The sequence below is a fragment of the Rattus norvegicus genome, chromosome 3 (assembly GCF_036323735.1).
Source record: "Rattus norvegicus strain BN/NHsdMcwi chromosome 3, GRCr8, whole genome shotgun sequence".
Classification (NCBI taxonomy): domain Eukaryota; kingdom Metazoa; phylum Chordata; class Mammalia; order Rodentia; family Muridae; genus Rattus; species Rattus norvegicus.
The window spans coordinates 164812073-164828755 of record NC_086021.1 but is presented as its reverse complement, the minus strand read 5'-3'; the positions used below and the strand labels follow the sequence as shown (position 1 = coordinate 164828755).

Below are 16683 nucleotides of genomic sequence, written 5' to 3'. Positions count from 1 at the left end.
ACCTACCACCAATCTCATATTTTCCAGCCACGAACTCCACAATTCTCTCTTTACTTTTGAAAATTGTCCATGACTGTAAGGCACTGGAGCTGGCTTCAGCTTTAGTTTTGTACAAACAAGCCAGGTCTTACTCAGAGCTCCTTGTGCTCCCAGAGTTTGATGCCGTTCACCAAGACTTCCAGGGTATGCTGTCAATGAATGAACGTAAACAAGTTCACATGCTCTTGAGAACAGTTCTTGTGTGCAGGGTATTTGAAAGGCAAAACAGCCTCAGAGAGGTCTACCTGCTCAAGACCACATCCAAAAGATATACCAGGGCTATGACTTGAATCTGGGTTTTCTGAATCTAAACCCAAATCCTTTTGCCTCTTCTGACCTCCAGAGACCAGTGTATGAACCCCAGGATAAAAATCACTTGGTCTTGGGCTGGAGAGATGGCTCAGCGGTTAAGAGCACCTGACTGCTCTTCCAGAGGTCATGAGTTCAATTCCCAGCAACCACATGGTGGCTCACAACCATCTGTAAAGAGATCCGATGCCCTCTTCTGGTGTATCTGAAGACAGCTACAGTGTACTTATATATAATAAATAAATAAATCTTTTAAAAAAAAATCACTTGGTCTTTGACTTAATAATTATATTGTGGCTTGAATGTAAAGTGACCTCCTGTAGGCTCATGTGTTTGAACACGGGTTTCTAGGTGATGAATGTTAGGAAGGCGTGGGACCTTTTGGAGGTGGGGCTACGTGGAGAAAGTACATTGCAGGGGACTGGGTCCTCATGGCTGGTCCAGGTTTTCTGCTTAGCCATTCACCAAGCTGTGAACCAGCAACCTGACTCCCCTGCCGAATGCCTAAAGCCACATCTTCCATTGATGAGCCAACATTAATCCTTCCCCCCTTAGGTGACTTCTTTCGGGTATATTATCCCAGAGATGAAAAAGTGACTATTTCATGATCCAAAGTGAATTATCCTGGAAGCACGGGGCCTGTGCAGTAACAAGGGACACTGGCTTTGAATGGGTAATGAGTCACGAGTCATGAGGGTCATGAGCATCAGGGCACATCATGTTCATTCCCCAGTCTCCCAGGCTGTCAGCCATTGGTGACCATAACACATCTATATCTGGGTTCTGGTAAGGACCGTTAAGCAGGACGCTTAGTCTCTACCTGAGGCTCTAAAGGATGCTTGGCAGTTCTTGAGCCTGTCAAGCCAAGTAACACTTTGTAGCCCGAGTTGTGTAGTGATAAGCTTTTCTCCTGTATCCCAAAGAGGAACAGCACATGGCCCCTGCCTCCAGTGGACCTTTAAGCCTTGACATTTGGTGAACGGCCGCAGACCGCAGGTGTCTGAACTCATGAGTCTCACAGGAGTTCTGTTTCTACAACAATCCCTTCCTGGTAACAACAGCTCTCAGTGTCCCCTCCTCCTGCAGCCTCCGAGGCTCCTTCTTTCTCAGCACCTCGCAGATGTCCCCTCATCTTACCTTTCACCATAAGCTCTTCTGAGCAGCCCTTGAGACATTCCCTACCATAGTGGGGCAGTGCTTCTACTATTCACTGTCTGGTAGCTCCCAAATATCCCATCCCTCACCTCTGCACCCCTCATTTCCTGTCTCAAGAGCCTCCTCTTCTCAGTCTCTCTCTGTCCTGTTAAACTCCTTTCCCCAAGTCCGCTTAAGGACTTTTTAAACTCCGTGAGTGTGAGAGAGAGTGTGTGTGTGCCTGTGTGTGTGTGTTTGTGTATGTACGTGTGTGTGTGTGTGTGTGTGTGTGTGTCTGTGCCTGTGTGTGTGTCTGTGTATGTGTGTGTGTATGTCTGTGTACATGAAGGACAGTGTCTGCAGAGGTCAGAGGTGTCAACATCCCTAGAACAGGAGTTGCAGGTAGCTGTAAGGGTTCCGGGATTTGAACTTGGGTCTTCACTCTTGTCTGCAGGATAGCTCTTGCAGCCCTTCTCTCAGGGCCACTTAAATTCGTCCTCCTAATGGAGACTTTCTCAGGTCTCCAACATGAGGCCATTTGCACTGAAATTCATTTGTCCTTCATTTGTGATTTGAGCCGTTGGGTAGTGGTAGCTTTGTTTCATTAAAAACTTTCAAGCCTGGTGTGGGAATGCCACATGTTTAGTCCCAACACCTGGGAGGCAGAGCCAGGCAGATCACAGCGAGTCCAGGCCAGCCTCATCTACAAAGTAAGTTCCGGGCAAGCCAGTGTTACATAGAGAGACCCTGTCTAAAAGTAAGATAAAATAAAGTTTTAATTGCCGGAGCTGGAGAGGTGACTCAGTGGTTAAGACCCAAATGGTGGCTCACACCTGCTGTGACAACAGTTCCAGGGGATCCGATGCTCGGTTCTGCCCTCCACAGGCATACACACATACATGCACACATGCACACCCACACACATGGGTAGTAAGATAATAATTTAAATTATACTTATTTGTTCACGTGTGTGTGTGTGGAAATCAGAGAATAACTTACGGGTGTCACTTCTCTCCTTCCGTGGTATGGGTCCTGGGGAGCAAACTCTGGTTGTCAGATTGGGTATTGAGCACCATTGCCTGCCAAGCCACCTCGATGGCCCTTCTGTTTGTTTTTGACGTGTGGTAAACTCATTATGACCTTGAACTTCTGATCCTCTGACCCCTGGGTGCTATGGACTCCTGGAGTGGGCTGCTGCCCTGAGAGTGGTCCTTAATGCCCGCTGTCCTATGCTAGGCCGTAAGCTCTTGTAATCAGGCCGGGTGCTGACGCTGTGTGATCACCAGCACAAACTCACAACCAGACATGCAGTTGAGGGTCCACTCATTAAAATTTATGTAACGGGTGCTGGAGGGATGGCTCAGTGGTTAGGAGCACTGACTGCTCTTCCAGAGGTCCTGAGTTCCAATCCCAGCAACCACATGGTGGCTCACAACCATCTGTAATGGGATCTGATGCCCTCTTATGGTGTGTCGAAGACAGCTACAGTGTACTCACACACATTAAATAAATAAATAAATAAATAAATAAATAAATAAATAAATCTTTAAAAAAAATAAAATTTATGTAGCTTTGAATCAAAATCCGAAGGAAGCAGCAGTTTCATCGTGGGGAATCCCGACATCCAAGAGCAGCCTAGACTGAGTTCCCTTCCGTGTTAGCCTATGACAGCTAAGTGGCACCGTGCTCCTCCTTACTTTCCTGTTTTTGTTTTTATAGGTTAATTCCTACATCCTAAAGAAGAACATGGCCCTCATGACAAACAATTTCTACGCAGCAGTCTTGGGATACGATGAGGTAAGATCATCGGCTGAGCATCAGGCTGTGTGCGTGGCCTCCCCAGCAAAGGCCCGTCAGCCTCCCTCCCTCCCACTCCTCTTCCTTCCATAGAAAGAATTTTAACTTATGTATGTGTGTCTGTGCGAGTGTCTGCCACGTGTGTAAGGCTGCATGTCAGTGCCTGTGGAGATCAGGCCAGGGCAGGCCCTGGGGGCTGCACTTGTGAGCCACACAGCATGGGTGCTAGGAACCAAAGAGGTACACAACCATACTCTGCCCCAACAAAGGCTGCGTGTGTGTGTGTGTGTGTGTGTGTGTGTGTGTGTGTGTGTGTGTGTGTATGCAGAGGCCAGAAGAGGCTACTGGATCCTCTGGAGCTGAAGTTTACAGTTGTGAGTCACTAAGTGAGTCTCTTTAAGAGCAGCGAGTGCTTGTAGCCCCTGGGCCATCTCTCCAGCCTCATGGAGCCTCTGAGGACATGTGAGGGAAGCTCTGGGGACCATATTCTCCACTCGCTGTTATTGCTTAGTATCTCTTTCTTCTTCATCCAATGCTGGGGGAAATGCGCACTATATAGATCGGTCAACATTCAGTTAGTTAGCATTGAGTGCCCAATGGGTGCGGGATGGGGCACAAAGGCGAATCAGATACTGCCACTGCCCCAGCTCCTCCCAGAGAAAGCAAGACACCCGTGTGTCAACACGGTCTGTGGGATGTGGGACTAAGGTATGCTGTTTCAAGTTTCCTTTTAAAGTAGCACATAACTCATTGATGTGTGTGAACTTTTTGCCTACATGTGTGCCTCATGATGCCTGGTGCTGTGGAGGTCAGAAGGGCCAGTGGATCCCCTGTAAGTGGAGTTATGACGACTTTGAGCCATCCTGTGGAAGCTGGGGATTGAGTCTAGTTCCTCTGCAAAAGTGACAAACGCTCTGGACCTCTGAGCCATCCCCTCACCCCCCAGTGCTTATCTTACTTCTTTTTGTCCAGACAGGGTTTCTCTGCGTAGCCTTGTTATCCTGGAGCTCGCTCTGTAGACCAGGCTGGGCTGGAACTCAGAGATCCACCTGCCTCGGCCTCTGCCTCCCAAGTGCTGAGATTACTGGCTTAGTGTCATACAACACCACGCCTAGTTCCATCACCTCATCTTTAAAGTTCACAGAACTAGGCATGTTCCTGCTTGAAGCTCGAAGACCCATTCTCTATCCAGCACCGAGGTGAAGTCACAGGGCGTTGATCTCCTTCAAGTGTTATCTGTGCGTTCACAGCAGTTCCTCGGCTTTATGCAAATGAGTTGCACCTACACGCCTTTCTTCAGAGTACTTTCTGCACAGAGCTGTGTGTATGAGATCACAATCTCATACGCTATCCCATTAAATGCTAATTCCCTACTTCCTCCTCCTCCCTCTCCTCCTCCCTCCCTCCTCCTCTCAGCCTCTGGAAACCTCCGTTTTATGTCACTCTCTGAATTTGACTAGAACTCATGGGAGTGGAATCTTAGTGTCTGCTCTTCTGTTACTGCTTATTTCACTTAGCAGGGTGTCTCCAGGTTCACCTGTTGTCTCTGTATCTTTCCCAGCCCTCCAGCTTTATAACGGAAACTTGAAGCATGTAGAAAAGTTAAGTCGGTATAACGAGCCCCCGTGTGCATGCTCACGGCATTCCTCACAGCTTGTTCTATTCTTAATAAATGATGTGCATTCCCACTCCCCTCCTGGGAAAGGGCCCCTAACCGTCCCCAGGCTCAGCTCCTTCCACCTGCCCGGAATGCTTACAGCGCACACTAGCACAAATAGTCTGTCGCCTGGTCTACTGGGTTTTCTCTGGGAAGGGACAGTGCCCCGTGTGTCTCTGGTGTCGACACAGTGAGGAGGCACACAGTGAGGAGGGGAAGAAACATTCAGGGCAGGGCTGGGGTGCAGATCAGTTGGTACATTATTGCCCAGAATTCACAAAGCCCGGGGTTTGATTCCCTGAACCACGGCGGCACATGCCTATAATCTCGGCTGCAATGGTCTGTCACTGATTTATATGTGTTAGGGATTGAACACAGGGCTTTATGCATGCTAGGTAAGTGCCCTGCCAAATTAGCTATGTCTCTAGTCCATTGGAGGCTTTTTAGTCTCCTCTTTTTTCATTATTTGAGAATTTCATGCATGTATATACTGTGTTTTGATTAAAACCCACCTCTCATTCCCTCTCCTACAAGTTCCTCTTGCTCCTGTTATCCTATCATATCCCCCATTCCCCATCCCATCCCAACCCACTTTTCCCTTTCAAATTTATCAGCTCTGTCTTTTTGTCTTGTTTTCCCGGTGAGTTTACTTGTTGCTGTCTATGTGGTTTAGTCCCACCTGCTTGGAGCATGGGGAGTCTCATGTTCTACACCCAGGAGGTGCTTTAAATCTCACCCCTAGTTCCCAGTGAAGGCTTCACCCAGGAGATGCTTTAAATCTCACCCCTAGTCCCCAGTGAAGGCTTCCATTCAGTAGGAGCCACCTGGTGCTTCGGCAAGCACACAGGTGACAAGCAGAAAAAGCTTGAAAAATGCACTATTCATCTGGGAAATGGTCGAAAAATTTCAGTATGAGGAACCCGTCACCCACAGGTTCTGATTTAACTGGCATAGGTGGGCAGCCATGTGGGTTCAGCATTCTTTAGAACACTCTGCAATCACAAGGTTCTAGGCCTGCTCAAGACTAACTAAAGGAATCTCTCCACATCCTCATCTTGTTGGCCCCATTGATTCTCAACAACCGTGTGCCAGAGGCCCCATTGGTGCCCTTCCTGATGCTCTACTGTGTCACAGGCCTTCTGTGACCTGTTGTTCTCTCTCTCTCTCTCTCTCTCTCTCTCTCTCTCTCTCTCTCTCATTTATTTATTTCCCTTTTTTTATTGGATATTTTAAGTATTTACATTTCAAATGTTATCCCCTTTCTGGGTTCCCCCCTTTCCCTTCCCCTCTATGAGGATGCTCCCCCCCCCCACCCAGTCCTACCTCACCTCCCTGGCGTTCCCCTACACTGGGGTTTGAGCCTTCATAGGACCAAGGGCCTCTCCCCCTGTTGATACCAGACAATGCCATCCTCTGCTATGTATGCGGCTGGAGTCATGGGTCCTTCCCGTGTACTCCCTGGTTGTGGTTTAGCCTCATTGCCTGTCCTCCATGGGAGTCTTTTGGCCTCCATCCTTGAAGATAATGTTGAGCCTGATCAACTCTCCTGGACCTGAGGGTCAGCTTGTTACCTTGAAGGACTCGTTCTTTCATGCACTGCTCTCTCTTGTTAGAGTGTCCTGAAGCTCTCCTCGTACTCCCAGATGGATTGATTTATTTATATCTCTCTGCATGTATATTGTGTGTCGAGTGCATGCCTGGCGACAGTGGAGGCCAGGAGAAGGCGTCAGATGCCCCGTAACTAGAGTTACAGACGACTGTGAGGCACCATGTGGATGCTGGGAACCAAACCAGGGCTCACGACCACTGAGTTGTCTCTGCAGCCTGGTTTATTTAGTTGTTTTTAAACATGCTGGGTGTCCCAGAGCTTGCTGTGTAGACCAGGCTGGCTTCAAACTCACAGACATCCTCCTTTCTCCACCTCCCAGTGCTTGGGAATTACCACGCCCAGCTAATTCTCCCTTTTCCTTTTTGGTCTGTTGTTTTCAGCCAGGGTTTCTCTGCGTAGCCCTGGCTATCCTGGAACTCACTCTGTAGATCAGGCTGGCCTTGAACTCAGAGACCCAGCTAGTGCTGCCACCCAAGTGCTGGGATTAAAGAAAGGCATTCACAGTACACCTGGCTAAAACTTTTAAAAAATCTTTTTTGTTTTGTTTTAAAGGTTTGTTTGTTTGTTTATTATACATAAGTACCCTGTAGCTATCTTCAGACACCAGAAGAGGGCATCAGATCCCATTGCAGGTGGTTGTGAGCCACCATGTGGTTGCTGGGATTTGAACTCAGGACCCCTAGGAAGAGCAGTCAGTGCTCTTAACCGCTGAGCCATCTCTCCAGCCTGATCCTCCTTATTTTCAAAGGCCATTTCTTTGCACAGACTTCCCTAAGCTCTCTGGATCCCTGTGGTGGGCTCTGCGTTTCACCGTCCATCCATGCAACAGAGGGTTTGGTGTTTATCGTGTGCGATGGATGAGGGGCATGTTGGTGAATCACAGTTGGCTTGATCTCCTTCCCACCGCAGCCACTGAGGCAGGTGGCACTGGAGTAGCTACTGAGCGAGTGGATAAAGACCCAGTACTAAGAGAGTGCACTGATGGACGATGACAGTGGAGGGTTCGGTGTGGCCAGGGGGAGCTCTCCCAGGACGCATTCTCAAGTACAGGGTGAGGGTGAGGGGCAGATGCAGCAGTGGATGGATCTCGGTCTCACCCAGGGCCTTAGCATCTGCTCAGTGCCCAGGGCTTTGCTCTGTGCTACCCTCTGCTTCTGGATTACAAGGTCCCTGAGGGCTGAGTGTAGCCGCTGTGATTGCACTCTTGGCATTATGCTAACTAAGCACGTGGTGCTAGTTCCCAGGACAGTGCCATGACTTCTCTTACTCTAGACCTAGACACCCTAATTTCCTAAAGAACGCCTTTTATGCCACGAGGTAAACAGTGGGCAACCTGTTAGAGTGTGGGAAATTGCCCTGCACCTTAGCGCTTGGCTCCCGCGTATCTCTCTCCTCTTCTGCTGGTTTGCAGACCTGAGGAGACTCCCTTCTCGCTGAGTTATTAACAGGCTGGGTTTGGTGCTGGAGTCTGCCATCTCCAGCACACTGGTACTGTGTGATGACGAGGCAGACACCGTTCCTGGCCTCAGCAGTGCAGGGACGGTCCCCTTTCAACACCAGCTACCTCGATAACCTCTGAGCCTCAGAGCTTATCTGTCAAGAGGGGGTAATCACACCCGTGTTGTGTGACACAGGTAGTCGTTAGCTGGCAAAGAAGCCTGGTAGTCTGGAACAGGTTGCTGGCAGGGCTAACACCTCCTGAGTCCCCCTTTTCTTCTAACTTCTCAGGACCCCTGTGTATGGATTTGGCCTGTCCCAGCCATCTCCCCCTGCTCCAGGCATCCCTGAGTGCAGCAAGCCTTGACTCCCTGCTTCTCTCTTTCCGGGCTCTGCTCATCCTCCAAGCCCCTGTGACACGCCCACCCACTCCTTCCAATATCACATAAGTGGGTCTCAGCCAACAGCATCCTGCCTGTGCCCAGAGCACTTCACATGCAGGCGGCCTGTTGTGTTTGCAAATGGCTTGCGGGAAGATGGTGTGCCTGAGCTTGTCCTTGGCCGCGTTACCATCACTAGAAGTGAATTTCCCTAGCTCAGCCACCACACCAGGATGGTCTTCAGCTGTGGACCTGGGGGGGGGGTCATTTAACAGAAGCAGGTAAAATGTCTCCCCACCGATTTGTTAAAAACCTTTCTGATAGCTGACCTGGCATCAGCTTCAGACACCTCGAGGCCCGTGAGGCTGGACCACTGTATAACAAGAACTAAATGCCCCTGAGTCTCCGTAGTCTTCATTACATGAAGACATTTCATGGACCTTGTCTCTTAATGCTTGCAACTCTGTGGGGTAGGAATGATCAGGCTTGGCTAACTCTTGAGAAACCAAGGCTCCAGCAGGGTAAGTAAGGGCTTCTCAAAGGCTGCTACATCAAGTGACTGAGCTGGTATTGAACTTAGGTGGTCTGGCTGTCTCAGCCGTATCGGCTGCTAACTAAAGCGTGCTCTTATGTATTGTGCCCAACATATTTCACTTTTAAAATGGCTTTGCAACCTGGCACAGCGTAGCCAATGAGTCAGGAGTTCAAGGCCTCCCTTGGCTACGTAGAGAATTTAAGGGCAGCCCTGGGTGACCCTGTTGCAAAAATCAAAAAGCTGTGCTAGCGCGAGCTCACTTGGTTAAGAAAGTTACCACCAAGCCTATGGGCCAAGCTGGATCCCAGGGACCCGCATGGGGAAAGGAGAGAACCAACCCTTGATGGTTGTCCCCTGACCGTCACGTGCACCCTGTGGCGTGGGTACACCCAAACCCGCATGCCTGCAAAATCAGTAAGTGGAATTATTTTTAAAACCCGTTACTTTTTTTTGTGTGGTGGAACTAGGAATTGAATCCAGGGCTTTGAAGATACTAAGCGAGTGCTTACTGAGCCACACCCCCGGGGCACATTACCTCATCTCTGTAATCTGAGGATGGTATCGATAGAACAAGTGTTTCCTTTTACCTCCACTGCTCCAGGTCTGGGGTTAGAGGTATGCACCACCACACCCGTTTTAGAGCAAATGTTTTCATTGCTCTGAGTCCCCAAGAAGCCCGAGACTGGGGTTTAACTGTTACCATCAAACCTGACTGTGGCAGAACTCAGACTCAGTCCAGTTTTCTGAGTCCAAGGCAGCACTTCAGTTCCATGACCTACCTTGCACAAAGGCACAAAACACTTCTGGGGCCTCTCCCTCTGTCGCCTTCATCCTCCCTGCACTAGAGGTCCGAGCTAGAAAATGTCTTTAATTGGCCTCTAGAATATCTGGGCTTCCAAATAGACTTCCCAGAGCCAGGAGAGGCAATATCAGGCACACAGCCAGGCTCGGAGCAGGTGCAGCCCCCTGACACCCATGGCCACCCAGCTAAGCAGCCTGCTCCTCTCCTCATGGGTAACAGTGAAGGCAAGGTACCCAGTCCCTTTTCCCAAAGAGCTAGCTTGCTACCTTGCAGATGTGTGACCTTGGACCACGCAAGTGTGAGAAGCCACATCCATCCCCATGCCCAGGCAAACAGACTAGCAGTGCTGCTAGCCCGCACTTTGTTAACAGCAGCACAAGTATGGCTGCTGTGCTAGCCTTCCTGGGCTTTGCAGGCGTTCATTGTCTAGGCCAGGCACAGAAAGGTAGGGTTGGATGAACCTTACCTGGAAGGGTCCGCCAAACACAGGCACCAGCTCTGCGTTACCTTAGCCAGTGCCATGACCCTCAGAGTCCCGTGTTCTTCTATATGAAAAGAATGGTTGAGGGGCTGGGAGACCTCAGTGGTTATGAGCACTGGCTACTTTTCCAGAGGACCTGGGCTTTATTCCTAGCACCCGTGTGCTGCTTCACAACTACCTCAGCTCCAGTTGCAGGGAATCGGACACACTTTTCTGGTCTCTGCTCATTCCAGGCACGAATGTGGTGCACATGCAGGCCAAACCCTCATACACATAAACTAAAAATAAGATTTACTTTTAAACAAAGAAGCACCACTCGGGAGGCACAGGCAGCTTTGTGAGTTCCAGCCTGGTCTACATAGTGCGTTCCATCAGACGAGCCAGAGCTACCCAGTTAAACCCTGTCTCAACAAACCCCCAAACGCCTGGCCGGATGTTTTCAGAAGCTCTCCCAATGCCCTCTCGCTCCTTCTGAATCTATTCTCTGGTCTCCCATTGAAATATCCAAGTTCTGTATCGTGGCTCTGCAAGATACCTCCTGTTCTGTTTCAGGGGATCCTTTCAGATGATCACGGCCTGGCTGCTGCTCTCTGGAGAACTTTCTTCAATCAAAAATGTGAAGACCCTCGGCAGCTTGAACTGCTGGTGGAGTATGTGAGGAAACAGGTCAGCACCATCTCTCTCCCTGTGCAAACATGGCGGCATCTGCATCCTCCTGAGTGTATGCCATTAGCACCTTGGCAGGTGATAAGAGGAACACACCAGGAGCTAGTTTAAGGGATTCTGACCCAATCTCATAAGCAGCAAGCGCTCTGCCGAAAACAGGGCTCCTCCCTCCCTCCTTTTCTTCCTTTCCTTTCCTTTCCCTTCCTTCCTTCCTTCCTTCCTTCCTTCCTTCCTTCCTTCCTTCCTTCCTTCCTTCCGGCTCTCTTTCTCTTTCTTTCAGACAAGGTTTCTCTCCTGTAGCCCAGGCTGGCCCTGATTCCCGATCCTCCTGCCTTTACCTGTGAGCCACCAGGCCTAGCTTGTCAATGAACGTCTTCAGCTCAGTCGTAGTGGCAATGCCTTTAATCCCAGCTCTTGGGAGGCAGAGGCAGACAGATCTCTAAGTTCAAAGTCAGCCTGGCCTACATAGAGAGTTCCAGGACTCTCTTGTCTTTTCAAGACTGTTTCTTTCTTGGGGAGAAAAAAACAAAGAAAGAGCGTGTCCGTGTCCAGCTGTGACGGGGCCAAGGATCCTAGGGATGGGGACAGAGAGGAAAGAAAGCTCAATCTGCTTTCAGAAAGCCATGGCTATTCATTCGCTGTTTCGTTACTGCTGGGGCTGGGGGCTGGGGGCTGGGGGCTGTGCTAAATACCACGCCCTCAGTCCTGGAAGCTGGCAGGAGGCATAGTGACACCCACCATGCCCATTGTGTACTCGTAGATTTCCCCGCTCCTAACATGTAGCAGAGCCAGGCTTCAGGCAACACCTAACAGACATCTCTAGCTCTCCCCACTGGCCGCTCTTCACTATCGATCGGGGTCCCCCGGTCAGGGCCTTACTCCTGACTTTTCAGGGCTCCTGATTCTAAAGCTTCCAGGGAGCTCTTTCGGAAGGACTCCTTGAGCACGGCTAATAATGTGAATTAACTCCTGATCTCTTGCCCCAGACCTGCTTGGGTAGGAAACTAATGCCTGCTGAATGAATGAACTCACTCATCCTGAGGTGGCCCGTGGAGGCTTTTCCGGGGTCTCGCAGTTGGTTCAGCCTGCATGACTGGCCTCAGACCCCAAGCTGGGTGAATCATTTAACCACCAGAGGCCACAGCTGCTGCAGACAGCTCACCGGATCGGGCTGTTCGTGAGCCACGCCTGTGGACTCAGCCTGTGGGGTAGGAGGGGCATCGTGCCACAGTAACTCCCGAGTTCACCCCCATGGCCTTGCTAGCCTCCAACAGCCAGGAAAGGGAAGGCTAGACCCCAGCTCTAGAGCAGACAGGGCAAATAGGACCAGCTAGTTGCCTGCAGAAAGGCAGACATGCGGAAGCTGTTGACAGACAGATGGTAGGGAACTCCTGAAGTCAAGACTGCCGTTAGACAGTTCTTGAGATCTGCCAAAGCCAGGGAGAAGGCACTTCCGGCTGGAGAGCCTCACTCTCGGACAGGGATTGAAATTGGCAAAGTAAATACTTTTTTTTTTTTGAGACCCACCCAATTTTCCCATTTGGCCTAGTGGGCTTGTGCCAAAGGCCATGACAGCTAGGACCTTCCCAGGGGCCCAGAAGGAAGAGTTTGCCATAACTAATGTCTTTGTGAATAGTCTCACTTGGAACCATTAGAAGTGGGCAGTAGTGGCCCTAAGAAAGCAAGGAGCTATTGATGGGGACCCAGTTCGGCCATGCCTTGAGGACCTGCTGTGTCAGTCCTCCCCTCCAGGACCCAGACAGGTCACAGGCAGCCAATCAGCCTGTCGTGTGACCCAGGTTCAGGAGGGTGCTGGGGAAGACCAAGGAGAGGAGTGTCATGGCAGCCCAGTACGCTGAGTCTTGAGCAGTCTCTGGCGCTACACACCTGCTACTGTTTGATAAGCAGTTATGTCTGCAGTTATGTCGAGGCTACCCACCTGGGAGGAAGGCAAAATGGTGGCATTGGAGGGAGGAGCAGAGGAGCCAGAAAGAGGCGGGGCTCTGTTTCAGTTGAGCTGCTTCCCTGGCAAACCTGGACCTCTCGGGTGAGGCTGGGGCTAAGTTCAAGAGGCATCGTAAGACGCGACTGGAGCAGTGAGCTCTTTGAAGAGGGGACAATCCAAGACCTAAGATGACGCCCCCAGTCTTCCGTCCTCTTCTGTAAGGGAGCCTGCCCAATGGGGCCAGGCAAACAGCCCACTGGGCAGCCACAGGGCTACTAAAGGACAGTGGAGTCACAGACACTAGAAAACCAGCTGGCGTGTGGTGTTTTGCATACACCTTGCTGTGTCCCCACCCCACCCCACCCCCGGTCCCCATGAGACACACATTTCCAGCTGCTCTCGGTGCAGTGCCACCAGTGGAGGGCAGGGAGTAACAGTCATTCGCTCAAACTCCTGGCCTGCAAGAACTTTGTGATGGGGGTGTAGCAGTGGTTAATGTCCCTCATCTGGAGTGGGCGGAGCGGAGATGTGTGACAGTGCGAGTCACTAGGCCAGTAGTTCTCAACCTTCCTAATGCTGTGACCCTTTAATACCAGAGTCCCTCATGTTGTGGTGACCCCAACCATAAAATTGCTTCCTTGTTACTTCATCACTGTAATTTTGCTACTGTTAAGAATCATAGTGTAAATATCTGACATGCTGATATGTAGGATGTCTGATATGCGACCTCTGCAAAAGGATCATTTGATCCCAAAGGGATCGTGGCCCAGAGGTTGAGAACCGCCGCCCTGGGTAATTATTTCTCCAAGTTTTTTTTATGTAGTAACCTTGGATCTGGACAGTCAGATAACCCCCACCATCATTCCTGTCCCTCTCTTCTCCTTGTGGAGGCTGTGTCTCCCTCGAGTGAGCACCTATCCTCTGTTCTGTCCCCTCTCTACTTGCAGATGCAATACCTGGACTCCATGAACGGGGAGGATCTGCTGCTGACAGGGGAAGTGAGATGGCGCCCTCTGGTGGAGAAAAATCCACAAAGCATCTTGAAGCCCCATGCTCCTACTTACAATGATGAAGGTCTTTGACAGACTGGTCCCTTCGGACAGCCAGCCGGTTGGCTGGCTCTGAGGAACCTCCATGGAAGAAGTGCCTGTTTGCCCCAGGACCCTGAAGAAGGCAGCCTGGACTGACTTTTGAACAGCACCTGTTGAACACTCGGTCCATTCGTGCTGAGTTTCTCCTTCCTGAGCCCAGGAGTCTGATCTGGTGGGGGTGCTGCTGGGAGATCCTCTTGCTCTTCTGATACCTTCCCTCCCTCAAGAGAAGCCCCAAGCACACTTCCCACGCCCCTTCAGCAGCACACGTGACTGAGAGCTTTATCTGAAGGCTGAGGAAGGGATGGGTAGGTTAAAAAGGGGGTGCCTTCACCCAGGGCCCCCTGTGCCTGGAGCAGTTTGTAATGTCCCTAAGTCAATGCAGGTAACCATATACTGTTCCCCATCTGTGAGCCATGGGGTTGAAGTAGCCATTAAAAAGAGAGATTTATTTCTGCCATGGTTTTTCTTTGTTCCAAGGTCTCTTAGAAACATAGGTAAAGCCCAGTGTAGTGGCCCATGTATTTAATCCAAGCACTCGGGAGGCAGAGGCAGGTGATGCTCTGCGTTCTAGGCCAGCCTGGTCTACAGAGTGAATGTCAGGGGAGCCAGAGTTACGGAGAGGAACCTTATCTTGAAAAACCAAGAGAAAAGAAAGGCGTAGGTGAGACTGTGGATTCTCCAAGCTCAGGAGATAACTCCAGCTCAGCTAGAGGCAGCAAGAGGAAGAGAGGAGGTCAGGGGCTCCCTGCTGCTCCTGTCTGCAGGTCACAAGAGGAGCCACTGTCTAGGCAAGGCACAGTCTGCCAGGCATGTTCTCTGGGATCCAGGAGGTCTCTGAGGACCAAGGGGCTTGTCACATCCTAAGTCATTTAGAAAGAACAAAAGTCCCTTTGTCACCCACGGTGAAGTGCAGAGGGAACACACACTCTTTCCTCACGTGGCCCCCCTCACATGAGATAGTGTGATAAAGAGAACATTCTCCTGGCATGTTGGTACCATCGCAAGCCTCCCCAGCTTCTAAAGCATGTGCTGTAATGGGAGCTGGATCTGGGCACTCGAGGGGCCTGGTCTCTCTTCTCTGAGTCTGGCTCATCTCTTGGAAGGTTTTCTGAAATTGAGGAATGGGGGTGGGGACCGTCTCGCCCCTCCCTTCCCCCTCCCAGCTTCCTTCATTGAACTTGCTATAAAATGAGTCATATGAAGAAACCCTATACTGTGAGGTATGCGCCACTTCTGTGAAAACATTACAAATCAAGCCGCCTTCTCAGTTTATTTAAGATGCTTTTGTTGCAAGCGGGGCTCTGGAGTGAGGCGTCCTCTGTGGGTATGAGATAATAGCACCTTGTAACTCATTACATCTGGGCACTATTTACATAAACCAGAGGCGAGCCAGGCAGGGATTTGCTGATTAATTTATTTTTAATGGACTGAGGTATGCCATGCACCAAAATAAACTTTACTGTGTGTACCTAACTGCTCCTGGAATGGATGGAAAAATTAATGGAACAGATTTTGGCTCCTAACTCTGCACATTAATTCATATATAAAAGTTATTTGAGCGTTAACCCATTTGCTGCCCAGGGCAGCTCCCTAGCCACAGATCCCAACCCGCAGCACCAGCTTAGCTACTGGGCTTGCTTTCCTGTCCTGGAACCTCAAAGTTTGCTCGCAACTTTAAAGGTCATTTGCGACCGTGCCGGTACCCTTGCCCACCTTCCTTAGGTTCTGAGTTCACACAAAGCCTAGCTGAGTCCCTGCGCATAGATTATATCCACAGCATTCAGTGCTAGGATCCAGCAACTCTCCACAAAGCTCCTCATTCACCAACACCTGTGTCGGTTGCCACACTGGGCCCTCTCATCTTCAAGATAAAACTCAGGTACTCGATAGGCCACAGGCTGTTTGGTTGACTCCCACTCATCCCGGCCTGCTTTTACAGGTCTCATCCATCTCTCCCCTGAGCACCCTGAGTCGCTTGGGGTTATCTGAAGGGACCCCACTCTCTCCTGTACCTGGACCTCTTGTGCTGACTAAAGGAATCTTAACCCTCTCGAGTATCGCCTCCCTGCCCCTCTCCCCCAGACCCCTGCAGGCTTTCCAGGTTGCTCTTGATGGTGTCCTCTCTAAACTTGGCACCTCTCAAAAACACTGAGGTGGTTTTTGTCTCACCCTCCTTCCGGACTGTGATCGATGATGTTGGCTGCAGCTGCACAGAGTGGCTGCTGAGTTGGGAGGTCACTCACTGTGCACTGCCGTGCAGTGCCTGTGTGCACCTGGTTCATAACTGAGAGTGAACGGACAGCTGAGCCACTGGCTGTCAGTGCTAGCCCAACCAAAAGGGCCCCGCTGGGCTAGCCTCAGCTGCACTTATTTAGCAGTGATGCTACAGTATCAAGCAATTCCAAACCTAAAGGCCCCATGTAAACACTTTTTTAATTAAAAAAAAAAAAAAAAGAAAAGGGTTAGACAGATGAGTGCAGGGAGGGGACTCGCTCTTCCCTGGAAGACTGCTCTTTGGGAATGATTTTTGTCCTTTTGATAAAATAAGTTAAAACACACCATTATTTAAAAAGCCAGGCATGGCTGAGGCACGGTTGTCCTGAGCCACAGCGTGAAACCCTGTCTATCTCAATAAAAGAAAGGGCCATGGGGCGGCCCAGTGGGTAAAAACTGCTGAACCCAACGACCCTGCTTACATTGCTGGGACCCCACATGGTAGGAGAGAACTGAGCCCTGCAAACTGACTTCTGACCTCCGCTCTCCATGGCATAGGTCACCACACACACACATACACACAA

At 50.4% G+C, this 16683-nt stretch overlaps 1 protein-coding gene across 4 annotated transcripts in view; it reads left to right on the top strand.

Annotated features, from left to right (window-relative positions):
- Nucleotides 1–15358, top strand: part of Uqcc1 (ubiquinol-cytochrome c reductase complex assembly factor 1) — a 92495-nt gene extending 77137 nt beyond the window's left edge. For 2 of the 4 annotated variants that reach the window (XM_039105862.1, XM_039105861.2), the window contains 3 exons: nucleotides 3202–3279; nucleotides 10733–10846; nucleotides 13739–15358. In XM_039105862.1, coding sequence (XP_038961790.1) covers nucleotides 3202–3279; nucleotides 10733–10846; nucleotides 13739–13873 — 327 coding nt within the window. In that variant the 3' untranslated portion in view covers nucleotides 13874–15358. Of the gene's footprint in view, nucleotides 1–382; nucleotides 612–3201; nucleotides 3280–10732; nucleotides 10847–13738 lie in introns of those variants that run through there. The other 2 variants (NM_001109446.2, XM_039105859.2) reach the window with 2 other exon arrangements.
- Nucleotides 15359–16683: the final 1325 nt, after the last annotated feature.